The sequence below is a fragment of the Haliaeetus albicilla genome, chromosome 12 (genome assembly GCF_947461875.1).
Source record: "Haliaeetus albicilla chromosome 12, bHalAlb1.1, whole genome shotgun sequence".
NCBI classification, from domain to species: Eukaryota; Metazoa; Chordata; class Aves; order Accipitriformes; family Accipitridae; genus Haliaeetus; species Haliaeetus albicilla.
In genome coordinates this window covers 42,363,056-42,390,135 of record NC_091494.1, presented here as the reverse complement: position 1 = coordinate 42,390,135, position 27,080 = coordinate 42,363,056, and the positions used below count along the sequence as shown (strand labels likewise).

Genomic DNA, 27,080 nt, shown 5'->3' with positions numbered 1-27,080 from the left:
CTCTGTCCCTGGCTTTCTAAGGCAGTGGCTTTTCAAATGGTTTTGCAAAACAGTAAGAGAAGCATTCCCATTTACAAAAATTTTTATCTGGGGATGCTTCAGTGAACAAAATTTATTTGTTATTCTTTGCCTTAGCCATAAGATCCATAAGGAAAGTATTTAAATGCGCAGTTTGTCCAGCAGTTTGGGCAGCTGCGTATATAGTGGGCTAACTGCTGTGCACTTTGTGATACTGTGGGCTTTGCTTTTGTCAGTACCACCTGGCTTAGGTGGCTTCTACAAAGGCTTTTTTTATTTAAAAAAACCCAAACAAACCCCAAACTAAGAAAACAACCCTATTACCAGCCCACCAATATAGAAGTTAAGGCTTCAAATCCTGGATCATGATCTGGCCTTTATTCATTTCATTATGGACAAAGCTCCCACTGTGAGCAGTGCTGCCAGGATTTACAGCCTGAACTCCATGTCTCTGCTGGTGTGAACTCAGGCAGATTATAGGAGTTGTCTGATGTGTAATGCAAATTAGTAACAATTAAATTTTTGCTAACTGTATGCTGAGATCTTTCCTTGCTGCTAATGGACCTCTGTTGGACGTAAAAGGGACCAGCCTGGATGCTGCCCATGGGCCCTTTGGTCCTCCCGAGTATTTGCAAACAATGCATTCTCCATTTTGTTTGAATTTTATCATTGAATAAAAACAAAAGTTGATTTTCTTGCTTAAACAAAAATACTGCTTCAGGTGAAGTAAAGCACTTGAATATTCTAGGGATTTAATCCTTTTGTTCTAAACAATACAAAATTCAGGAAATGAGAGGCTTCATTTTGGAACCTGGACAGCTGAAGTTTTCTTACATTAACACAACTGAACAAAACACTGCGATCTGTACGACATTGCCTGTTACTGTTGGGCTTCTTAGCTGAAGGACCTGAACAAATTAGCCATTGGCTTATACTTCTGGATGGTATTGGTGAACTGCATCTTCATTTTGGTGAACTAAATATTTAGCCTCAAAATGTTGCCAAGCTCTGTGCTTTAAGTCTTTATGATTTTTAAACGTATTTTGTACCAGGCAGGTGTTAGTCATGTAACTCAGTTGCCCTGATGGATGATCAGACAGCACATTGAGAGCACTGTGGCTGGAGAGATTAGAAGAAGTAAATGTTGCTACACCTTTTGATCCCCTGCAGTAAAACATGGGGCCAATACTGCAAGTTTTGTGACTGCAAAAGTTCAGATTATGAGTCTGTATTTGCAAAATAGTTATTTGCAAGGCACTGCGCGAATCTAAAGCAGAATTTTTGTTTTCAAATGAGACCAGTCCTATTCAGTTTTTTTAATGAAGGCATGAATATAGATCTTTATCTACAGGAGAACTCCAGTGATCTTTAAATAGGGTGATGTCTTTCTGAGCAGCCGGTGAGTAGGTTGCACAGACGTGCATGCTTCCTGGATGTGAAATACACCGTTTTATTTCATGGGCTGATTAGACATTGCTAGTTCTCACACAGATTGTGGCTGTGTTGTGATTTATATTTATGATGCAGATTGGAATGGTACAACCCCCATTCCCAGCCTGATCTTTTAAAAAATCCAAAACGTGCTTTTTGTGTGGACCAAAACAAACAAAAAGGACCCAGTAATCAATGTTGGCCTTTTAAGACTTTTTGAATCACAGTTAATTAAGGAAAGTTTGCTTCCTCCCAGGTTGCTTCATCCAGCTGTTTTTAATGGAAGGCTTGAGGCTGAATTATCCCAGGAGTTATTCCTCCACGACATCACTCCTTGGTACAGGCTTTTCTGTGCATAAGCAAGTAATTCTGACAGTGTGTGCTTTTTTTTTTTTTTAAACCTGGGGTCAATTTGTAAAATTATGAATTACTGTCTCCCCTCTTGAAAAGAGACGATTTGGCTAGCAGAGGAGCAAATCCCCAGGAAATGGGGAGCTGCTGCCTCCAGCAAAATACACTGTCATATCATTGAACCGCGGCCCTCACGCTGCTTGCTGCCTTCAGAAAAGAAATTGCTTTTTTATTTTTCCCAGGAAAAGGAAGGCTGTCTGCCATGCTCATCTCTCTGTGTACCCCTTCAACAAATTATTGTTAGTTGACCTTGTCCCTCTGCTGCGAAACTAAGTGACCTGACCCGTTTCAGGTGACAGAGACCTGACTATGAGAATCTTAAAACTGAGCCTTCTGTGACTAATTAAAATTGGTTATGAATAATAATATGTCACTATTTGCTAAATTGTTTCTACTTTCTTTCCATTCTCATGGTGTGATTGTCTGTCCCCATATAGTAACATCTGCTCACCGGAGACCCCACTGCATTCCTGAGTGATGGAGAGATGAGTGGCCTTTAGGACCTCTCCCACCCCCATATGAAAAGGAGGAAAATAACACATAAAATGAGCGTGTCTCATATGAGGAGGCTAGCTCAGGGGGCAGCCAGGCTAACCAGAGGTCGTGGCACTTGCCTTCCCAGCCGTAGCAATCTGGTGCTTGCTGCGGTGTAGGTGTGCTGTACGGTGACGGTCATCACCGCTCCTGCCCTTCGGAGCCAAACAAATGATGGTCAGGAGGGCTTGAACCCTGTCAAAGCGAGGGAGGTGACAACATCGCCGGGTCGTTGGAGGAAGGGAGAAGCGGAGGTCATCTCAGAAGGCCTTTTGGCTCCTGCAAGGAGGGGGCAGGGTGTCTCCCAAGCTCGAGTGCCTCAGACTTTTCTCTGCGGGAGACACGTCTGGGCTTTGAGTGCAAAGACAGATACTCTTGTTCACGATGTTGGTTGTTAGTTCTGCCTTGTGAAGGCATTAACTTATAAAAGGCTCGTTAGCTGTCTGGGCTCCAGAAGACCATGCACACAGCTCTTGCTTTTTGAGCTCTCTGTGTTTCAGTAGCTGCTGGTCTTAACCTTGCTTGGCTTGAGCTGGACACCACCCTAGGGTCATCACCAGAGAACCCTGCTCAGCTCTTGCACTGTGCAAGGTGGATTTTCTTAGTGTTCTAAGAGATGATGAAAGTCATCTTGCCTGTTGGATAGCCATATTTGTCCCTCCAGGTCTTTTATGCCAGTCTGGGGCTTCCTTTAAAAATTATTTCAATAGGTGAGAAATTTCAAACATTTCACAAAAGGTGGGGTGATGTGGAAGAGGAGGAAAGGAGTGCGTAAGCAATGGAAGACTTCTCCCTTTCTAAAGGGGAGGCTCATTTGCACAGTGCGAGCAGCGTGCTCAGCCTGGAGGGAGCAGTGCGAGATGGTGATGTAGTGGTCTGTGCACTTCTCGCTGCCTTTCACCTGGCTTATGTTTGAGGCCTTCCCCAGGAAGAAGAAAAATAATTTCTCAGGCTCTTTCAGAAACAGGTCTTTTCTAGCTGGTGGCTGAGTGCCTGGATACCATTTTGCAGGAGGACTGGCTGTGTTTTGCAGAGCTTAGAGCAACCCAACGACGTAAATCCCCTGCCTTCCCCGTAAGAGTGGATGTGGTGCTGCTGGAAAGGGCATCCTCTAACGAACTCCGGAAAAGCTCGTTAGGGGAGATGGAGCAGCAACAGGAGACGGTTTCAGGCAGCTGCCAGATTTACGAGGAGAGTTCTGACTCAAACATGATATCAGGGTCAGAATGTGTCCTTGAATTATGGTTGTAGTATGAATTGCAGTCCTCTGCCGTGAGGTGGGAGGGAAAGCCTGGTTGCTGAAGGGGAACCCCCGGGCTGTCTGCCGGCCCAGTGGCAGCTTGGTTCAAAGTGCCGGTACAGGTCGGAGGCCACAACTGATTTAGGGAAAAAGCTTATGTGTTAGTCAAAGCCGTTTCCCTGTAAGTAACAGAAGGGTACTTTCTGGTAAGTGTTTTCTGACTAAAAAAGTAGTAAAACCATCTTATGTGTTGGGAACTGCACAGGGGCTTTTTTTCCATATACATTTTTAAACACCCACACACGCACTGATAGAGAGCTTAACTTCAGTTAACCCCAGATGTGCAGTTGTATTAGATAATAAACAACGGCGGTTGGTGTTTTGCAGTCTTGGCTGTTCAGGACTCTGCTCTGTTTTTTCTCTAGGCAACAGTAAACGCTCGCCCCCAGCGCATCCTCGACACCTCCTCACTGACTCAGTCTGCCCCTGCCAGCCCCACCAACAAGGGCATGCACATCCATCAAGTGGGGTAAGTGCCAGCATTGCTTTCTAGCACTTCTGCTGTAGTGGGTTTAGATGCTCCCTGACAGTCACTGCTCGAGCAGCCATCCCAGTTAACCACACCAGAGAGAGTGAACATGCTGAGGTCTCGGTAGCTTCCTGTTTTAGCGCTGGTAAGGTGTTCAGAAACAAAAGCTCTGCGAAAAGGTGCAGAGTTTCTTCCTGTTTTTCTTTTTTGGACAGGGTAACAAGTCACACTAATTATCTAAAGATTAATTGAAAGGAAGAGCTAACTGTTGCTGATTTTACCGATGCACTCTGGCCTGACCTGTGTGGTATCCAACTTTCCCATTGAAGTCTGATCTGTATTTTCTGCATCCGATGATAAAAGCCAAGGTTATCTGATGATCAACAAGAAATGCCTAAGCTGCAGGGAAATTGAGATAATGGAATGGGCAAAACTAGGATTTGAAAATTTGATTATTTCCCAAAACCTGCTTTCCAAGAGAAAATACCACACTTTAGATCTAGCGGTCCCATAATCAACATGCACCAGTAAGATTCAGAGTTGGAATGGAGGGCCCAGAACTGCACAGCGATTTTTTTTTTTTTTTTTTTTTTTTTTCTGATAGTAACTGTGCAATAAGATAAATCTCAGTTTACACGTAAATTAAAATGCTTTTCTGTGGACTGACCGGACTTCCAGTCTCCCCATTGAAATACAATGGTTAATCAGTGTGCCTTAGGTCGGGCATCGTAACCTGTGGGCGTGTGACTGTTGGACCTGCAGGTTCCCAAAAATGGTAATTTCATTATCCTCAATCTGGAGTTGGCACACTCAAGGTTAACTCTTGTTTTCGGGTTTGTATGGCTTTTGGAGGGGATGGGGGGGATTGTGTTCTTTTGTTTTTGTAGAGGAAGCACAGCAGTGAAGTATATATCGTATAAGAAAGAAATATAAAAGTAACGTAATTCACATGCAAGAGTCTTGTGTCCAATGATACCTAAATCCTCTCCCTCTTTTTTGATCTTTAGAGGGTCACCTCCAACCACTAGTACAAGCAGCTCCAGCCTGACAAATGATGTGACAAAACAGCCAGTCAGTCGGGACATCACATCTGTAAGACCTGCCAATGTCGGCAACATGGGGGTTCAGTATACTCCCCACTCCCACCAATTCCCCAGGACAAGAAAAATGTTTGACAAAGGGCCAGAACAGGTAAAGAGACTTTCCTTTCAGATCTGACTACTTCCTTGCTCCACTGGGTTTTGCTACACATTCTGTTCTTTGTGTTTTATTTCTACATATCTCTTGTTTGCTTCTAGCTGCTGTTAACTCCAGACTGGCTTCCTCTAACCAGCAAAATAAAAATGGATTAACTTTAATTTTTTTTCTTCAGGATAAATTTTGTTTTGTAGCTTTTGATAGGGCATTATTCACTTATGCTACTAAGAAGTGTTTAGTCAGAGTTAATTATTTATTCTTTCATAAACATTTGTCTGCCTGAGTGATAACACAGAGTCAGATCCGTGCCCTCAGATGTTTTTTCTCCAACCTCAAGCAAAGCAGGGACCAAGGAGGAAAAAGGGGAGATTCGTCTTCCTTTAACAGACAAACTGGCATTCCTCTCGAGAGACTGTGAGGTGCTTCTGCACCAGAATATTCACCTTCTTTCCAGCAGCCTGTACCCACTCCACGCTTGGCAGCCCCTCTTCACTATGCGCAAGGGAAGATGTGAGCCCAGACTATTAGAAGGAGGACCAAAGCTCATTACAGGTCACCCTGCTGGAAGAGCACTGATCAGTTGAGAGCTGTGAGGACCTCTGGGAAGAACAGCAGTGACTCCTCTTTTTGGCATGCAAGCAGTCCAGCAAGAGTTTTGCATACATTTTAGCATTCTAAAGATAATCAGGTACTGGGCATTTTTCCATTTACAGAAGCATGAAGGACTGATGTGGTGCCAAGTAGAGCAATCAGTCAGATCTTAGTATGCACAAAGGATTCTGAATGTCACCTTCAGATGACTTTAGATGAGTCACGTTGGATGAATATGGTTGAGTCCAAGCACACTTGGATGTGCTTGTGCCCATCACTTGAAGATAGAGACTATTACTTACAAATGGTCAGAGTTCTTCAGGAGTCAGCTATCTGGCAATAGTTTTGTGCCTACCTCTCCCTCTACTTAAGGGCATTTCCAAGATTTTTTCTGGTGCTGGCTCTGTGGATGGGAGGAAACTGAAAAGGCAGCAGGTGTGCTCTGCTGCCTGTACTAATCCACAAAGTGTGATGGAGGGAGGACACTGACCCTCCTTTTCTCCCTCCTGGTACTATAAAAGGGAAGGATTCTCCCATCTGAAGCAGTGGGCTGTGTGCATTGCAGCTCAGCTTTTGTGTGGTCTGACTACTGAGAAATAACTGCTCTTCACGTAAATTGGCATTTCTGCCTTTCTTTAATGAGTGATCTCACAGAAGGTTCCGGAGGTGGAGAGTCAATTCTTCTGTGTGCTTACAAGAAAAAAACAGTGAAGCCTTAGCAGGAACACCTTCACTTCTCATGGGCATGGCAGCACTAGCCTGGATCATATTTCTGAAAACATGGCTGACACCTCAGTGGATGGAGTGGTCTTTCCGTTTTCTTTTTGGATGTCTTGTGCTTTGTAACAGATATTCAATCCATATATGCCCTTGATGTGAAGCTGTGTCTGGTTGTGTTTTATCCTGAATCATCTTCACTGCTCCGCTGTTTCTCATGCCAGATGCTTGGGAGACCGTGAGAAAACTCATCCTGGGACTTCACTGTGATGATACACTGATGCTTCAGCCCTGATTCATATGGTAGCCTGATTATGTCTTGTGCTGTGCAGATGAGGGAATTTGCGCACTTCCAAAGAGTTAATGTAATGACAGTGATCTTAAAGCTAGATGTAAAAATTTCATATCCTTGGCAATGTGTTTGAGCTTTTTTCTGCCCGGTGATGTGTTGAAGGCAATCTGGGTATTACTGCGTATGCATCTTGCCCACGTGAATGGGAGGGACGTGGGTTAACATCCTGTTCTCTTTCTGGACAGACTACTGACGATGCCGATGATACCGTTGGACACAAAAGTTTCATTTCGGCCACAGTGCAGACGGGGTTTTGTGACTGGAGTGCGAAGTATTTTGCTCAGCCAGTCATGAAGGTAATTATTTGTTATCTCTGTGCATGCTTTTTGAATCACGGCACTGCAGCTCTTGAAAAGTGGTTGTGTCCTGAGTATAGGCTAGTGGCTTTCCCTATTCTTTTTCCCTTCCTTTTCCTTTAGTCTGGGGAGGGAAACGAATGGACTTACTTGCATCATGCTGCTCTGTGGAGCTGTGTGACCACTGTGCTTGTAAAGTAAGAGGGAAGAAGTCATCAGAGGGAGCAGAAGAGTTACAGATGGGACAGCGGTGTATTACTAGGGAAAGAGCCCAGAACAAAAGCATTGCACCCTATGGAGCATGTTCAAGAAGGAATGTAAAACTGAGGGAAGGTTCTATAGTTGGTCTGGATCTACCTGTTTTGCACAGTTGCAGGTTGTGTTGCAGAGTTCTTTCATTGTAAATGTTGTGCTTGTGTGTAAATTGAAAATTGCATTATAGTAAATATTGATTTATTTTTTTTTAATTTAAAAAAAATGGAATAAGGAGGGTCTTTTATTCCAGAAGGAGCTGTGAGAGGCTGGAGGAGGAGAGATGCTGTTTCTTACTGACATTCTAGCTGAATTTTCTGGCTGTGGTGATGCTAAAACAAGCAGAGAAATGGTGGAAGCTGCTGCCCTGGGTGAAGACCACATAATCCCAGTGGCAGCAGAACATACCCTCCACTTGCAGTTAGGCTTGACTCCGTACTCCAGTGTGACTTCAGAGCTGTGCTCTGCTTACAGGCACTGTGTATAGATGCCTTTAACTTAAAAAGGAGAAAGTGATAGTGACTGGACATCCACATAACTACCTGGGGTAAACTTTGGAAGCATCATTGTTGTTTTTTAAAGTTAAAAAAAAAAAAAGTTCTATTATGGCAAAGAATGAGGGTGGTAATAACAAATCTCCACTGAGATCTTTTTAGAAGTGAATGTGTTCTGGTAACTAAGTTGGCTCTATGTGAAGTGAGAGAGACACCTGAGCCTTGTTCTAGGAAAAAAGCAAAACAGAGCTCTTAAGAGATGGGCAAAGATCATCAGTGACTGGAAAGAGAAACTCTTGAATTCCCAGAATCTTTTAGCCAAAGATCAGGTTTCAATTTTAAGTATGAAATCAAAACAAGCAGTAAATCTCACCTTATTATAAGCAAACACGATAAGGCAAGTCTTCAGGTGCCTTGGGAGTCAAGCAGCACAAAGTGTGACAGAACTTTCAGCTTAATTTCTTGGAGGTATTGCAATTTCTGTGAATAATAATGCACAGTCTGTATTAATGCTGTTACCTGAGCAACTCCACAATGGATGTTTGTATCCAACCACTGATATTTAAATCTTAATAATGAAGAAATTGTACATTTTATGTGCTGTCTCATCCAAGAATTGCCACTGAGCCGTCTGTCACTGCTCCTTACACTTTTTAGGCATGTTAAATTGATTGATGATGAGGTGAGGTAATTGCCCCCAAGTTTAAGGATATCAGAAAAGTAGTTATATGGCAGCCAGTTTCTGTGTAGCTTTGATTTCTTTAGAGAATCACCAGGAGGAAAGACTAGATGGTAAAGTGATTGCCTGACACTTCCTCAGCTGCTAGTGAAATTAACTTTCTTCTGATATCATTAGCAGAATAATTCATTAGGACATACATCTGGCCTGTGGGACTTGGTTGCTTGGTCAAGCTTTAAACCAGGGTTTTCTCTTATCAAGATGAGTTTTGGTGTCTTGATTCAAGTCCGGGAGAGAGTACAAGAGGAGGAGGAGGAGGTGGATGTTGTTCCATCTCTTAGTTCTTATTAAAAACATTTGTCTACTTTTTAAGGAAAGCTTTTCCCAGTGAAGAGGGGTGTCTTTATTAATAAAATAAATCATGGTAGACAGCCAATCAAAGGCAGGTTCAGTGAGTAGATGGGGAGTATGTGTGTGTGTGTGTGTGTCTGTGTATTGGTTTACTACTTCATGTGCATAAAATAGAGAAAATTACTTTAGGGGAGGAAATAAAAACTGTGGAGCATTCCCGTACTAACTTACAGAAGCCAGGGAGGGGGACTCATGGAAATTGAGGGCTTCCCTGCACCCCAGTGAGTCCCACAGTGTTCAGTGTCTCACCATGAGAATGAAGGTGCTGCAGACTACACCCCTGTGCACACCACACGTGCAGTGGTCTGTGTCTTCAGCTTTTACTAGCGTAGCAGGAGTAGTAGCATGCATGACAGCGGTGGTCTTTTAATAGCTTCCTAAGTGTTTTTGTTTGGAAATACTCGTTGACTGGGGTTGAACTTTCTGAGCACAGACTGTCCTCAACAGCAATGTTTTAGGTAAAGTTTGAGCAAAACAAAATCTCTGTTTTCTAATAAAACAAGGAAGAGAATTGATTTCCCCATTACTTCTGTAAAGCAGCTGTAAAAGGCCAGTGGAGGGTTTCTGCAGGAAGACTTGTGTGTTATCCTGTCCTAACAGGGAATTATATGTAACTTCATAATGAGAGTGGGTGGTGTGTGTGCAAGGGACAGAAAGAAGTCTCTCTATGGGAACTTTCTTTGGCGTTTCTTGATTGCTGCTTGTGTAACCAGGCAGGACTGGCCATCCAGTAACTCGGGTGTTGGCTGAGTTTCTAGAGTGCTCCTTTCCTAGCATCGCTGTTCCTGCAGGAGCAGGGAACAAACAGCCCTGGCTGGTGGCTGCTGTCTTTTGGGAACTTCAGCCTCATGAAAAAGGCAAAGAGTAAAGTCTACCGAGTACTGATGGAAAAAGATGATATTGGTGTTTAATTCCGACGCTTCATTTGGAGATGCTGCCCACCATCATAAACAGGGAAAGACAAGACAACTATTCCTGTAATGAATAAACATAAAATGACTGTGAGTGCATCTTAGTCATATTTAATTTATGAATTTAGTTTTGCTTCATAGACCTTGCTCTGAGAATGCTTTCACTGGAAAGATTGAGGGATTAATTTCCAGTGTAAATCACTGGCTCAGTTTCAAGCCATCATACCGAAGTTGATTTATTGATTATCTAATCAAATAAATGGAGAAAGAAAATACTGCATTGTGAATTCTCAGTGTGCCAGGAAAAACAGATACCTACTCTAGCTCTGATCTCTACAAAAGTCTTTCCTCTTCCTGAAAACTCTGGGGCAAAAGGCTGTTCTGCTAACCACAGGCGGTCTTGGACTGAGAGGCACAGGAAAGCCTTGTTGCCAGCTGTCAGGAAGCCCTGAGTCAAGGAGAGCGGGAGCCAGCATCTGTTATTTCCAGAACTGGCAGAACATGCAGGCAGGAGCTGGTAAGGATCCTGGAAGGTGAGAATTACATAAGAAATCCTTCCTGATAAATCCCCGCCTTAACTTCAGCACTGTGTCTTGGCCGTTGTTCAAAGTCCTGGTAGAGAAGCGAGCCTTCCGTGCAATTGCTGCAGTAACGTTAACCATGGAAAAACTGTATTTACTACTGGAGCAGTCTGCTGAATCTTCCCTGCTCCCTTCCAAACCCTGACTTCCATGTCGAGAGGGAGAGACAAAGTGTTAAAGAAGAAAAACTTAGTTGGCTTTTGAATGACACTGCTTGGTAGGGAGGTTTCAGAATTGTAATTGGTTTCAGTGTGAGTGGAAGCTCAGAGATGTTAGGAATCGGTGGCATGTCGTGATCCTCATCGTGTAGCACTGTTTGTGACTCCCACGTACCTCTGGGAGCTTTGCTTGGAGGATAGCTGAGCAGCAGCCAAAACCAGGCGCTTTTTTACTAAAACGACTTTCTGATGCTTAAATGGAAGCTGGCTGGGAGGGAGACAAAGACATGAATGATGAGCCTAAATAGTTCTTTTGAATAATAATTTCTGTTTTTCCAGCCAGCAGCAGCTGGGCTAGAGGTCATGGCTCTCTGCTACACACACATTTCAACGTACTCCTGTGCTTGTTTGTCACCAGAAGCTCCCTCGTGATGTGTTCTGGGGGGTTCATATTTTCATAGATTATTACTCCCTCCTGACAAGATCATCCATACAGCTCTGTCCTGCAGGCGGATGGGCATGGGAGGAGAGGACTGCATTCTGCCTGCATGCTCTGACTCTTTCTGCTCGCTACAGTGATGGTCTAAGGGCTCGGTCAGTCAAACCTTGCCTGTTTAGCAAAAGTATGCTAATTGCCTGCGTCATGCTTAACTGAACTGGTATAGAGCGTCTCCGCTAGGTTACAGTTGTTTGCAATGATTTGTAAGGATAAGTTGAGTTCAGCAGAGTTTATTTCATTAAGGATATTGTATGTTTACTCTCCAATAACACTTTAGAAGGACCCACAGGGATTTTTTTCTGCATTATTCTTGCCGTTTTGATTCTCTCAAAGCTCCGTGACCTTCCTGCAGTATTGTGCCAGGTTTCTTTCTATGCAGGCTCAGGCCCCGTTACTTTCTCTTCTTAACTTGCCTGTTCACTGAATTCCATCCAGCATCAATCAGCTTAATGATAAGATTGGGACTGGTGAGACCCAGAGTCTGGACCAGAAGTGGAGCCACCTAGAGTAAGTATATAGTGCTTAGCGAGTATATTTTGGGCATTTTCAGCTGTGATCCCAGCTGGACCTGGGGGAAGCTATTGGACACACACGGATCCTGGCGGAAGCATCTTTGCAGGAACCTCCCTTACCAGTTCCAAGGTGATGACATTCACCGTCTGCAGAGCCTTTGGCACAGAGAATATGGTTGTTTGAGTCAACTGTACCAAAGCCAAGACTTTAACATATGCCCTTAGTGTTCTACTGCAAGGAGCTGGATTGCATTGTAAAGTGGTGCATGGATATAACCCCTTCAAAACATAGTGATCATTTGGGTGAGCATCTGGGACTCCCCTTTGTTCACCTCGTCAGAGGACGAAGAGGAAGACAAAGATGGCAAACAGATGATCGTGGAGGCAGAGGCTGCCCTAGAGCATACGTGAATTGCAGGTGCTGCAGGAAGATGCCCAGGCACCAAAAGTGGAACGGGCCAGGTAAAGACATCATCCCTTCTTTGCCGTCCTGGGGGAGGAAAGGCTTTTGCTGGGGGTCGTGTCCAGCTTTTAGGTTTGTCACGGTCAAGCAGCGCACCAGCAGTGCAGATGCAAACACGGGAACTGAAACAAAAAGCAACTGTTTCAGTAGGATTCCATGCAGGAAAATCCAGGCAGGGCCTTTCTCTACCCTCATCAGTTGATGCCTCACTCATACATTGGATCTCACTAATGTACTGGGGATCTGAGGTAGTGAAATAATCTCTCCCTAATGTTTTCCTGATACGTCTACTGAGTCAGCTTTGACTACTGCCCTGCCCTGCAGTTCAGGGTGTCTGCAGGAGCTGTGTGTGGTAGCAGAGGCAGGGTATGTTTGGTTTCTATGAAGAATCATGTTTGCTGACCTGGCAGAGCACAGATGAGTTATTCACCCAGCACAAGCATTGTCTCCAGAATGGTCAAAGCAATCAGAGATTACATCTAACAAGATATAGAAGGATTTTGTCATTGTCAGTTCTGCCTGGACAGTAGAGAGGAAAGCCTTAAGTAGTGGGCTATAAAGATGCCTTTACTCTCTGCCTAAGGAAATTATAATAACCATTTTAATTCCTTTTTTAAGGACATGCAAATGAATGCAGGGCTCAAGGATGCAGCAGAATGCTACCGTTGAAAGGAGAGTAAATGTGCTCCAGAGATTGTGCAAAAAGAAGACAAGGTTTCAGTGAGGACCAAGGACATGCACTATGTGTGTGAATACTCATGGGATGGAGCTGGGCCCTGCCTGCCGGCAGCCTGGAAAGGAGGAGGTGCAGGAACCAGCACAAGTGGATAGAGACAAGCACCTGCATCCTTCTGTACCTCGGGAAAGCGCACTGCAGTAGCCTGCTGTCCATGAACACACACTCCCATCGGAGAGCTTGGCCTGCACACTGCAGCCTCTTGGGGACGTCCACTGATGGGTCGGTGGTATCGCACAAGGAGCACGTTATTGCACACAATTTTCAAAGGATCTGTATGTGCATTTTCAAAAATAAGTGTTTTGGCGTTGTTGGGGAAGAGGAGTTGTACTTGTTTTGGAATAAAATCTTGTGCTCTTGCTGCGTTCGTCATACAGGTCTTCACTTACGTTTCTGAAAGGATCTCAGGTGCGTGGGGGCTTTGGGTTGTTAGTGGTTGAACCTTTGATGGTTGGACATTGGCAGTTTATTGTCTCCAAAGCAATCAATATGTGCAGTTTAAACTTAACAAGCAGTATTGGAGATTTCTCATAAGCCAGCCTGCCAGAACTTCCCCAGAGATTTGTCATCCCATCGGTGACAAGCTATAGGCGCTGGCGATACTTCTGTCTCAGTTTCTTGCTCAGTCCCTTTTGCCATCTGCTCCTCCGCTTGCAGGTGGTAGGCAGGACACACCAGGCAAGGGGGTTTTTGAATGGAAAGACCACTACTGCCACCAAACCCCGTTTGCTGGTGTTCAGCAGTGGCTGAGGCAGAAGCTGTCCTAGTGAGCTTGGGAGGATGGGCAGTCACTGGGTCGCATGGGGGGTGTTTGCTGGTCTCGATGAGCTCGGTGTGACTATCCTGGCCTGCGTTACGTGCCTTTTTGCATCACTGTTCCTGTTGACAGGGAGCCTGCACAGTCTCCTTCTTGTCAGAGTATTTCATCCTACAGTCACTCGCACTAAGTGTACTTCCAGCTGTGTCTGAGGCTTGTCTTGCCATATGCAGTCTATTGATGGTATAGTGTCTAGGGACCATACCCTGAGAGATCTCGTTATAGGAGGAATCTTTATTACAGATATCAGATGATAAAAACAACTGCCTGCTCAGCCTACTTGGAAGAGTTATTTTTCTTCAGACCTGAAAAGCCCAGCAACTCCTTTAACCTGATATTCTGTATCTGCTAGAATAAGGAGAGCTTTGCTCAACTGCATAACTGTGTATTTCTTAGTCTTAAACTGTGAAAGCTGCTGGGTGCCTGTAGGAGAATTTACCATTCTGCTCATTCCCTTCTCTTCCCCTGGCCTTTTAGGTCTTTAATTTATTCCCAGAGAAGCTGGATTTTCATTAAGGTGTAGGTGTAATCTCGCTGCTCTCAAATCTCCTTTGATGTATTTTGTCTTAGGTTTGTTTATTGCTTTACATTATTGGTCATTTGTCATTGCCTTTCTAATAGATGTTGTGTTCTTGAAAAATTGAAATAGTAGTGTGCTTTTTTTTTTTTTGCAGGAGGAAAGGTGGAGAGTGGGTTTCTTATTTATTTTAAAGAAGCAGAAATTCAGCTCAATAATAGTTGTTTTCCAAAGGATCGTGCATTTTGAAGATAGTTTGTATAATAGTGACAGACAATTTAAGTACTTTCTTATTCAGGGGGAAAAAGTGTGTGTTTGTGGGGAATGGAGAAGAAGTGAAAGGACTTTGTCTTTTATGTCTGCCTTCTCCAAGAGTTACTCCTTTTGGAATAGCCATCATCAAAAGAAGCTAGACTAGAGTCCTGTAGCTCAGCCCTTTAACTGACCCAAGAATGTTTCTAGAGCAGTAATGTTACTAGTCTTGGGTAATTCTTAAAGCATTAAATAAAAGACACATCATACCTAACTCCTGCAGTGGTTTGGGGGATGAGATCATACGAGTTTATTCCTTCTGATCCTGTACTTTGACTAAGGGTAGGAATACCTGTGGTGTCTGCCCATCATTAGGAGCAGCACCTTGACTTCTCAAGTCCCTAGCAGGAGCTGCCAGTAGCGCTGGTGCAGAATCCCAAACTGGCCTTCTGGCTAGAGGACAGATTTTGCAGGAAAGCCATGGAGTATGCTGAAGCCTGGAGGCTATGGGGTGTGAATAAATATTAGAAAATAGATCAGAGCGGCTGTAGAGTGCTCCAGGGCCTCTCTCCAATTTCAGGTGGAAGTCTGTATGTAATCAAACCAAGATGACATGGGGGCATCATTTTCTTGCAACCAGTTCTGGTATGGGAAACTGAAATGGTTGCTGTTACTAGTAAATGTGATGTTTGTAACTTGAGCATCTCAGGGATCTGAAAATAAAGTAATGCCTTTTTTGGCCTGCAGTAATCTATTAGCAATGAAAGCAAGATTTTAATGTGTTCTGAGCTTTCTGTATCAAAGCCGTGTTCTCTCTTTAATCTCAAGATTGCTATGTGATGCTTTTCAGCTGAAAAGTGTTAAGCAGAGTAATCTGTATTGCACCAAAATCAGACTTGCATTGTTTAGGGAGGAGAGGAGTTACAGTGACTGTGTGTACAGTAGAAAGAGGTTCCTTACCAACCCGTCACGTGTGTCACAGCGACGGGTGATTTGAATGTGCGTGGCTCTTCAGAAACCCCATGTCATTCACTTTGGAGAAATGCCTACGACTTAAAGACAAAACAAAATATAGGACAATAAAAGGAAAGGGGAAGAGATTACAGATGATGGGGAAGATTTAGATCAGAAAGATGCTCAAGTATTTAATAACATAAGGTCCCGTGAGCTCCTCTGTTTACTGCCTGAAGCTGGAGACCCTAAAGAATTTATGGCTTAGTCTAACGTGCATGTGTATGAGCGTGTGTTACAAAGGTAATTCGTGGAGTTTTGATGGTTACTGTTGTTTTGTGTTGTGAATATGTTGATATACTGAAAGATCCCAGAAGAGCATGACTTGGAGAGCCAGATTCGCAAGGAGAGAGAGTGGCGGTTTCTGCGCAATGCTCGTGTCAGGAAGCAAGCCCAGAAGATCATCCAGAAGGGTGAGTGATTTCCCTCTTGCCCATGCCGCAGGCAGCTTCCTCAAGCTCCGAGCACTGCGCTTAGTCAGGGTGCTGAACTGTAAAACCCCAATTAATAATGACCCCATGCTGACCCTCAAATTGGAAAGGTGCCTGTGCTCTCTCCCGTGTGCAGGTGAGGTGATGCTGCTGTAGGGTGTTCTGCTAATCGTCACGCACCCTTCTGTTCTCAGCTGCTGGTTTTGTTTGCCAGATCAGGGGAGTGACCACTTACAATGTCAAATGTCTGCCTTCCCCTTTGAAAACTTAACTACAGCGCCGTGTTAGAAAATGATGTGGTCGGTCACAAGTGGAGCGCTCAGCCGGAGTGTAGCGTCGGGCTGGCTAACCTGCCGAGTCCAGCACGGGAGTGGAGGAGCCTAAGAGTAATGACTTCTTTGAAGGAGGAGAGAGCTTGCCACCAAAGCAGGTTTCCTCACTTACAAGAATTGACAGAGCATCCGATTTTCAATGCAAGTGTTGGCTCCCGGGCCCTCTTGGCTGACAGGCAGCAGCTGAGCTCTTCAGCCACGTACCCGATCACAGCCGGCACCTCCGCGAGAGCCGGAGCGGTCAGCATGAAATCGATAATTCAGAGGCCCTTACCAGATGCTATTGATTTACCATTTGGGCTTTTCCTCCCTGTCCTGTAAATTTTGGATGGGTACTGTAGGTTATGTTTTTAAAGGGATAGAAGGCAGAATATTGCAGGATGAACTTCAGAGCTGCAGTCTGGCTAAGAAGGCTCAGACAGTGTCTGACGTGTGTCAGACGCCGTTTGGACAGCCGGTCGTGGCAAACCAGCCCTGCCGAGCTGCTGGATGTGTCCTCCGCATGCTCAGAAGACATCTCAGTGATGTCTTTCATGTTCCCCACTCCGCTGAAGTCTGTAAATGATTGCTTACCCGTTATATCCCATTATATTTTTAATACTTGTATGTATGGCTTTATGTGTGCTGCTTAGACGTTTCCCTCTAACGTGCCTCAGGTTCATGTTTCATTAGTGTGTACTCTCCAGAAAGCTGATACTGCTTTTTTTTATGACTCTTTATGCCTCTGCAAGGCAGCAGTTGGGCTAGAATTCTTTTAGCGTAGGAATTTATTCGAATATAGTGGAGCCCGATGAAGTTTCCTCAGGAATTTGCATACTTAAATTATTCCAGCCTTGAACGGCAGACGCTGGGGAGTGGCATTTATGGGAGTTCTTCTTGTGGCATCCTCCTGGCAGCATTCCCGGGGCAGAGCCGTACGGGTGGGTGGTGTTCCTCTCCTGGGATGCTCGCTGAGGCACGCGGAGTTGGAAATAACTTGCTGAATGAAGAACTGCCCAAGGCTCAGCCTCCTGCGTGTACCTCATTGTCTAGAGGTTTGCTGGGCTCGGGTCAGTACAATGGGTAGCTTGATGTCGTGAAACTGCAGAATATCATAAACCAGAGTAATACAGAAATGAAACTGGAGCCCAGGAGATGGCTTGGGAGATCTTTCTGAATACAAAGGAGGGGATTTTTCATGCTTGTCTGAAGAAGTTAAATCTTTTTCTAGACAGTGTTCCTATTTGGTTGCTTGACCCGTGTGACTAAAATGCCAGTGTTTATTTAAAAAAAAATGAAAATGTGAAATATTAAAAAGAATTAAAATAGACTTACAATCTTTTAATGAAAATCAGATTAAATGGATGCATTCTAAAACAAACTAGAAATCAGTAAACGTCTCCTGGGCTTATGGTTTTGTGTGATGAATTCATACTGTGCCAAAAAATTGCAGTGTCGGGGTACCAAAACTGTTGGTGAACAGCAAACTGTTCTAAAGAAAAGATGGGAAAGGTCTTTAACCATCATTTTAATGTCTCCATGGAAAATACATTTTTCATTTCCAAATTAACCTAAAATTTAAAAGAACTGAAATGGAAAGTTAAATAAATAATCCACAAGCTAAAATGAAATGCTGTATTTTAAGTTGAAAAAAAGAAAAAGTTTTCATTTCTTTATTTTGAAAAAATAATGTTGATTTTTCTGTCAACACAAACCGGTATTTCTCTGGGCTTGGTTGTGCTTGCTTGCTATGTTCTCTTCAGTTGCCAAAGTCAAGGACCCCCTGATCTGTCATCGCGCTTTTTAGTTTCTACCTTAAGATGCGTGACAATCAGCATGGAGGAGTCGGGGCTGTCAGATAACTGGGATCTGGGAAGGTTCTTGAAGGAGGAAAGCGTTGGGGGGGATCTGTTGGTGAGAACTGGGAAGAAGGAGGAGGAGAGTGGTGACACATGGCACCGGGAAGCTGGGGGGGGTCCGAGCCCCGTCCCTCGGGCGGGATGTTCCCAGGCGCTGAGCTGTGGCTGCCTCCTGTCCCCCCGCAGGTATTTCCCGGCTGGATGATCAGATCTTCCTCAACAGGAACCCGGGCGTCCCCTCCGTGGTGAAGTTCCACCCGTTCACGCCCTGCATTGCCGTAGCCGACAAAGACAGCATCTGGTGAGAGTTTCCCCGGGTCTCTGAAGCGCCGCTGCCCTGCCGCCGCGCAGCACGTGCGGACGGGTTCAGGGCAGCACATCAAAGAGCATGTATGGATTATCATGGGGTAGCACTGCTGTATGTTGTTCCTTTTCTTTTCCCTACTCCCCTCTGTGGCCATCCTTCCCTCTTTCAGGATAGGGAGATGGGGCAGAGTCCTCCCAGAGTTCAGTGCCGTAGTTGTAAGCATTGCGCTGAGTCCTTTTCTACAGGAGGTGCTGGGTTAGAGGGCTGCAAGTGAGTCCTGACAGATTTATAATAGTTACTTACAATTGGGCTTTTATCCTATTTCTTTCACAGAAGGTTGACATACATTATTAATAAAATGATGCTGAATACCAAAGGAGAAGAACAAATTGAATTGGTATCGAATGTATATAATTTTTAGTTTCGGTGTAATGAGCAGATCTCTTTACACTTGCACAGAGAACTAAGAACTGACTTGATATTTTTTCCTCCCCCAGTTTTTGGGACTGGGAGAAAGGGGAAAAGCTGGACTATTTCCACAATGGGAACCCTCGATACACCAGGATCACAGCAATGGAGTACCTGAATGGACAGGACTGCTCCTTGCTGCTGACTGCCACAGGTAAATAACACATTTTCCCACGTATGAGGGCAGGACTGGCAGGCCTTTGCAGAATTCAAGTCCATGTGAGCTGTTCTGGACCTCTTGCTCTCCCCTTTATGAATTTGGCCTAGGCTGACCCTTCCCTTCTCCTGTGGCTTGCCTGCCTGGTGTTAGCTGAGGAGGCATTTCCAGGACCAAACCTGAAAGTTGTTTATGGCAGTACTGAAATCTCTTAACTGCTTAAGTAGGTGCTGCAAAAATGTTCAAATGACTAACAAGTACTTGCTGAAACCACTTCTGATCACAGCTTTATTTGTTACATCATTCCGAGTCTTCATCGTTGCAAGTTCGCGGTAACCTCCTCCTATACAATACCTCAGGCAACGTGATTTTATTTGGTTAAAAAGCTGCTGTCCAGAGCTGAAAAGGAAATCATGCTGCAACCAAAGTATAAGAAATCAAATTCTGTTACTTGTGCTGGTTTAAGTCTAGAGCAGGCAGGGCTTATTTTAAGCACAAAACTTCCCAAACAGTTCTGAGTTTCTCTCTAGTCCACATATCTCACCCAGGGGAAACAGTTCACTAGAATGCCCTGTTGCATCACGTAAGGTGGCATGAAGAGCTCTTTCCCATTCATTGGTCTGTAAAGCTGTGAGTAAGATCTGCTTCTCTTCCAAGGAACCATTCTTAACCTGTCAGTCTAAGTGTTTTCAATAGCTTTTCAAACTTCATGCTGAAAGGTACAGGTAGGGTATAATTAGGAGAGGTGGAAGAGGAGCTGAGAGGTCCTCTAAGACATTTTCCTTTCAATTTATTGATTCTTAGCACAAAAGTTTCACAGATGGGGAACAAATTGAAAAAATACATGATGTTCTTGAAAGATTTGCTGCTGATGGGCTGGGCTTTGATTCAGCTGCTTCTGTGGGGTTGTATTTTGTATTTAGTAGCATGCTTTTGTGGCTCTCAGCACCAATAGCAAGGAGGACAGAGACAAATCCTAGAGAAAATTAATGGGTCCAAGGAATGGAGTGACATCTAATGGTCAGGTGTTATTCAAGGGAAGGAGAAAAGCTCTTCCAGAACAGTTCCCAGTAGAACAATGCTTTAGGTTTCATGGCTGTAAGATTAGAGAGGAAAAGCAACTCTAATAAAAAGGATTAAGTTCAAGTGACATTCTCAGTTTTGGAGTTTGTATGACTATGCTGCTGCTTCTCTTCTTCCTTTGTTGTACACAAGTAATTATGAGAGTTGCATCAGCAGTGACATTGCATTGTGTTCTCTTTTGCTGTGTTCCTCAAGATGATGGTGCCATCAGAGTATGGAAGAACTTTGCAGACCTGGAAAAGAACCCAGAGATGGTCACTGCCTGGCAGGGGCTGTCAGACATGCTGCCAACTACACGAGGTGTGTTCCCACTAAGTTTTGTTGGAGGAGTGGGTAAAATTAATTTGTGATGGTAGGGTTTTTTTCTAGGGATGGGGAGCGTAAAATGGGTTTCTCAACTTCAGCCATTGGTAACATCCTTGTTCAACAGTCTCTGCCTTCTGGAATGACCTTTTGCCAGGCCTTGGTGAGGAATTACTTTTCCAGCTCTCGCAAAACAAACCAACATAACCAAAAGCCCAAACCAGCAACCTCACACACACACCAAAGAACAACCAGAGCAGCCTCTTGCTGGGGAGCAGAGGGGTATAAAGTCCTTACCATTCACAAGCTTCACAGCACCTGGCTTGCCCAAGCGTTCCTCTTAACTGTGTTCTTAAGGAGAGAACTGTAGAACAACGGTGGAACTGGGCACTGCCCTGCTCCATGCTTGTTGTGGCAGGAGGTTGTTCTTCCCCTTTGGGTGGGATAGTAGCTCACGTATTGCCTCTTTCCTTCTGATGGGCTGCTCAGCCTTTGCACAGCTTTGCATGTTGCACCTGTGACTTCCTTTAGCCTGAGCTCAAATTTTGGCACTTACTCTTCGCTGTTTGTTGTGGGTCAGGAGGTGGCAAGAGAATATGCAATCTAAATCTGACAGTGCAGAAGGACAGCACAGTTAGACATTGACCTGCTTTAAATGTTAGAAAAGTTGGATAGGAAAAGATGTAAAAAGGAGCACTGGCATCCAGCCATACACAGGATGAAGCCAGAAGACCAGTTTGAGTAACCCTGAAGTCTGTTTTAGGACATTAAAGGAGGTGGACGTTTCGTCCTTCCAAGACCTGTTAATGTGCTAGTGCTCTAATGGTGATTCTCTGTCACTTAACTATTTTTCATCAACGGTACAAGTTTCCCGAAATGTGCGGTAGTTCAATCAGCACTTGTGGGATTGATGCAGGAATTGCTGGGTGAGGCTCCCTGGCTTGTGCTATGCAGGCGGTCAGATGAGATGACCATCATAATTCATCCTGACCTTAAAATCTGACAGTTCTCATTTCCGAGCTTATTCAGTTCATCACAGGAGCCTGACACAGCTGTTTTAGCTATTACACGGCTCTTTTAGCTATTCATTGGATTTTACTAGTGCTGCCTTGTTGAGCTCGTATCTGTTGTGTTTTCCTTAACACCTCATGGTTTGTCCCTGGTGTTACAGGAAAGAAGAACTGTATTTGAAGTAACTTTAGGCTCTGTGCCTCACTGCGGTATGTGCACAAAACTGATTATAACCTGCTGGAAGTTTGCAGCCTACTGTGAAAACTGCCTTGGTCAAACCCTGCTCTTTCAGAGATGTCGTTAAAAGCAGGAGGAAAACAGTGGTACCCCACCAAGTGGCGAAAGGCTGGATCTCCTTAGATGGAGAGGAAAGTGTCCAGTAGTCATCTCAAGTTGCCCTTTGTAGTGTCATTTGGTTGGTCTGTATTTCTTGTCAACACCAGCTTTCCTGAAAGATGTTGGTTAATGTTTACCATCCCTGGATTCAGGATCTTGCTTCCTTGGTGCTGGTAACAGACTCACCCAAACAACTGGGAATTCCCCCAGGCTGCTCGGATCCTCGGCTTCTTGCTGCATCAGTCGTGTTCAGGGATGATGCTGACAACTGGTGACTGAACTCCTTCAGGCTAATTCCATTTTCCTGCCTTACTTTCCACGAGCACCTTAGCAAGGCATAACATTTGCTGATTGTACCTTACTCTCTACAGGCCTTTAATACAGCAGAAAGGATTGTAAGCATCAATGTTTGGCATTGCAGAATAGGTTAAGAGCTGAGGCAAGAGCAGATTTTGCCAAAACAGGAGTGTTGAAACTTTTAAGTCTGGTCTCTTTAAGACTGTGGGGGTTTGCCCTTTTCTTTCCCTTATGGTCTTAGGAAGTCTGGGTCCTGTTGCACCGTTGGAACAATAGAATTCAGTTTGGAGGAAGAGAAGGACAGATTTCTTTGTGGAGAGAGAAATAAATATAGTCGCTTCAAAAGAGCTATGCGGATCAAGTCGCCTTGGAAATGAGACTCTCTTCAACAGTTATCTTTTGCTGCCAACAGTATAGTTGTGGTCCAGCACTGGCTCATAAAACTGAAGATGCATCTTTGAAGCTGCAGAGCTCAGGAGTTTTACTGGAGTTTGTTTGCTCCTACTATTGATTTCCTTCTCTCCTCTCCCACCTTTTTCCCCCATGTCATACTCATCTCTGAATTTAACAGTCGCCTTGACAGCAACCAGAATACTGACTTTCTAGGCAGTTTTCCCACTTATAAAAGGAGAGAGGAATATGCAATACCTAAATACATCCTTTGGAAGGTTGGAAAGCATCCCCACGTTGTCCAAGTAATGGGAGGTCAACAATAACATGCTCAGGGGCTGCCTGAGAGGGGGGAGCAGACCAGAGTGAGGCACAGAACTTAAACTTTTGCACTCTGTAAAGGACTTGTTTGTGGTGTGCAGCCTGAGGTAAGAGAAATGAGCTGATACAGCCAAGTTAGTGTATTAAACTTGGCCCCAGTCCATTGCACTTAATAGTTGACTTGAGACTCAGGGTAGGTGAGTCTTCATTTAGACACTGGCAAACTACTATGTGGGCACCCTCTTTTTCCTGTATGGGATTTTTCATTTTGGTCTTGTTTACATCTGCGCTCATGATGCACCAAGAAAGTCTCTTTCAATCAAAATCAGGGTATTTAAAGCAGCATTGGTACCAGGTGCTCTAGTGTAAGGCAGTGACTGGGAATCCCCAGCATGAGAGATGGAGGAGGCTGAGAAAAAGCCAAAACACCTGTTGCTAATAGCTTAATGTTTCAAAAGGTGTAGGAAAAACTAAGCATTTTTTATTGAGCAGCATAGGAAGAACATAAACCTGACGTGCTCTGAAGCTGTGATTTCACAGCAGGAGACTTTGGGAATTCTGGCAATTTCTGTAGAAAAGGATCTTTGAAGGCTGCGGGTTGTGTGAGTAGCGTGAGCTTGCAGAGCAGCACAGAGACCCATCGCCTGGTGCCTGCGCGAGAGCTCGGTTTAGAGCTGCCGGCTGGGTCATGCCACCCTCAGGCTGTCTCTTACGAAAAGTGGCCATGCTCGTGCTTCTGAACAAATCTGACATGTTTTGTATTGTTTCTTTGTGACAAAGGGAAACAAGCTACGATCCCCTGGTCAGAATGGTTTTGCCCTTGAAAGCAGTACAGTTCTGGAATTTGGAAAAATACAGAAGTGTAACCAGCTGCTCCACAATTACCAAATGCCGTCTGCTCAGCTGTTCCCTCCCCAGCTCCTTGTGTGCTCTCTGCAGATGCCTGCATTGTTTTCCCCCCTCCAGTCCAGCAAAGAGAACCAGTATATTGCTTCTAAAGGGCAAGGGCTGAAGGGCTCAGCCAGGTCTCTTCCTGAACACCTGGAGCTCCCTGTGCAAGATTTTCTAGGGTTGCCCCAAGGTGCCTCTCACTTCCCCATTTGCTGCCGTGCTCTTTTATTGCCTGGGGGTTTACAGTGGCTAGAAACTAGTCTGTGTCTGAGGCTAGCTTCCCATTTAAGAGTTGTTTAAACAGCACCCATGATGGAGCACCCATAAATTGTTTGCAGTCTCTGCATGCTGGTTAGCTGTCTGTCACCAAAGTGTGGGGCAGAGGAGCCCCAGTACGGCAACACTCGCTGCGGGGAGCCCAGACCTTCCATGGCAGAAGCCTGGTGTTCTGTGCTTCATTTGATTTGTACAGATGCCATGAGTTATTTGGATTTCTGTCTGTCACTTCCTGATGCATTTTACTTCAGAACAGGGACCAGATCATGCAAAGGATAGTCTCCTTGTTCAAGAAGAAATGTCAAATCTGTGCTGTTGTCAGCCAGCCAGAATACTCACTTCACACATGACAAGCGCCACCGTTGATGGCTTCCCAGGGAATGCTGTGATTGAACTAGTGCCTGCTCTCTGGATGGAGGCATGTGCTGCTTTTGGTGCTTCTGCTTCTCTTTTATGTTCTTTCCTTTAATTTGAGTTGCTTTTTCTAATCCTTTTTTAAGATTTATTTTTGCTCTGGCTGACCAACCTACCCTTAGCATCAACCCCTTAATCCCTGTCTTCTCACAGGTCTGGCCCGAAGGGTTTCAATCTATCTTGACAGAAGTAAACAGGGAGGTGAGTGCTTTCTTTCCTGTTACCTATGATCAGCTGGGGTGGGAAGGACCTCCTTGTCTGGCTTCGGGTTGGTTGACTGGTTGGTTGGTTGGTTTTTTGGCATTGTTTGAATGACTGCTGTGTCCTTGTGGTTCCTGGAAAGCTTTGCTGCTTCTACCTCACCCATTCCTTGCCTTGTGTCTGTGTCCGTAACAGCCGTGAGAAATGCAGGGAGGGTGTCTGCGCTCCCTAGGTAAGCGTAGCCAACTGCTGAGAAAAAGGGCATCTTCATGTCATACTCTCTGAGCTTTCGGCAGCGAGAGGAGGTCTGGGTGGGATGTACAAGTCTCTCTTTTCCAGGAAGATTTTAAAGCATCTCTGGATGAAAGGGTTTGAATGACAGGTTCCAAACGTGAACCACTGTTAAGCTACTGTGGATTTTACTGGGGTTTATTTGTAATACACTTTTGCTATAAAGATCATGTGAAAAGGAGAAGCTGATGAATCTTTCCCAGGAGGCTTAGAATAGTGGACTTTTGGCAAGGCTGTGCCTAATAAATTTTACAAATTCTCTTCTTTCACGTGGAAGGAAGGTAAATAAACTCCCCAGCCTCCGTCTGTAGAAGCTAGGACTGTGCAATGTCTGCCTGGCCCCCTCCTCTGCTGCTGAGGTCTTCAGGGGAAACAGATGGCTAATGTGTCAGGGCATCTTTGTGTGTATGCACATCCATGGATGTTAATGTTGACGTAGTCATCTTGGATTATTCATCAATTATTAATATTTGTTGACTGATAAGAGCTGAATGTGTCTGTAATGATTAATAGGACAAAGATGATTGCAGTGGTGTGTGATTCAGAGCTCTTTAGCTTGAGGTCTTTGCAAATCTCTCTCTCACTGTTCAGAGACAGAGCACTGGGATAGAAATTAGTGAAGCTGATGTGTTGCTGTGAGCTGCCTGGCTCTGCATTTCACTCAAAAATCCACTGGCAAATGGAAAGGCTAAAATTAGCAAGACTTGGCTGCAGGGAATTCCCTGCTCAGTAAACCGGGTATCCGAACAGTTTAAGGAAATAGCAGCCACTCCCTTGCTGGATCAATACTGCTGATGCCAAGCAATTGCACTCTGCCCCAAGCATGCAAATAACTGTGAATCAATAAAATGCATTCACCAGCATTTTCTGGCCAAGTGTTCTTCTAGTGAAAAATGCAGCAAAAGGATTTCTTCTCTCCCACTGAAGAAGTCTTAAAAATGTATGAGGTTAGCTATTTGCTTGACAGCAAAATACATCAGCAATATTTAGGTAAAATATACTAGTTTTGTCACTAAAGCACAGAAAATCTGTTCTCATTGCCTAGGCTTCTGTGAGGAATTTTTACTGAAAGAAAGATAGGGGACTGTCTCTTCATTCTTGCATCACTGGGTGCTGGTTTTAGGCAGGAATTACCGGGCACTGCTGTATTGCAGATCAGTGGTAAATTAGAGAAAGACCAGTGGCTTAATGGTCCAGGTCATATCAGGTCACTGTGCAAGTCAGCCTGGGAATCCCTAAAGTTCGTGTGAGCACAGAGCAAAGTCAGCATTGTGAAGGCAGCTGAGCTGGCAGGAGTCTTGAGACACATTAGTGTGACCTTCTGCCCAGGCTGCTTCATCTCCTACTCCATCAGAGCTCTTTCGGGGTGTCTCAGCACACCGCTGCATTACCTCCTGTCGGCATAACTGAATGTGCGATCCGAAGAAGGAGACTGTGTTAATGAGAGAACATATATCTGACCTGTGCCCACCTCTATCCATCGCTGCCTCATGGGGGCTGTTGGTGCTGATATGTAAACAGCCATAATCTGTCCTACCTTGAGAAAATTTCTACTGATGCCAAGCAAGAAAAAATAAGCACGTACTTGCCAGTTCCCTGCTTCCTTCCTGCTCTCCTGGGGCTTCTGAAACAAAGTGAAAGATGTCAAATACCTGCTCTGCAGAGAAACAGGACCTTGCCCTCTGGAGGCTCTGCTCTGCTTTGAATACTGCTGACTCTTCTGGCAGTCAGTCAGCAATCCAGATGGGAGAGGGTGGAGAGGCAGCGTTCTTAGAAATTTAGCAGCTTACTGGAAGGGAAGTTTCATGGGGAGCTGCAGGGCTCTTGAGCTGCCTGGGGCAGCCTGCGACAGAGAGGAGCTTTGGCAGAGGGAAGGCTCTAACCTGCAAAAGGAGCTGATCAAATCGATCACACTCAAACAGAGCTTATACTGGAGAACAAGGAGGAGAGAGAAAAGTAGAGTGATTCTTATCTCCACATCTTCCTGGGGTTTGGTATCTTGTCCTTTAGGAATAAGAAGTTAGGGAGAAGAACCTTATTTCTGGTCAGATTTTTTCATGGCAATAAAATAATTGGAGAAGTTGCAGCTCCAGGGGTTTGTGTTCTTTTAATTGGATTCTCAGC

The 27,080-nt window shown here is 44.6% G+C and overlaps 1 protein-coding gene across 5 annotated transcripts in view; it reads left to right on the top strand.

Annotated features, from left to right (window-relative positions):
- RPTOR (regulatory associated protein of MTOR complex 1) overlaps positions 1-27,080 on the top strand; it is a 163,458-nt gene that overhangs the window by 120,885 nt on the left and 15,493 nt on the right. For 3 of the 5 annotated variants that reach the window (XM_069799447.1, XM_069799443.1, XM_069799445.1), the window contains 8 exons: positions 4,060-4,163; positions 5,171-5,354; positions 7,206-7,316; positions 15,917-16,022; positions 18,397-18,511; positions 19,015-19,139; positions 20,421-20,525; positions 24,618-24,665. In XM_069799447.1, coding sequence (XP_069655548.1) covers positions 4,060-4,163; positions 5,171-5,354; positions 7,206-7,316; positions 15,917-16,022; positions 18,397-18,511; positions 19,015-19,139; positions 20,421-20,525; positions 24,618-24,665 — 898 coding nt within the window. The remainder of the gene's footprint in view (positions 1-4,059; positions 4,164-5,170; positions 5,355-7,205; positions 7,317-15,916; positions 16,023-18,396; positions 18,512-19,014; positions 19,140-20,420; positions 20,526-24,617; positions 24,666-27,080) is intronic. The other 2 variants (XM_069799444.1, XM_069799446.1) reach the window with 1 other exon arrangement.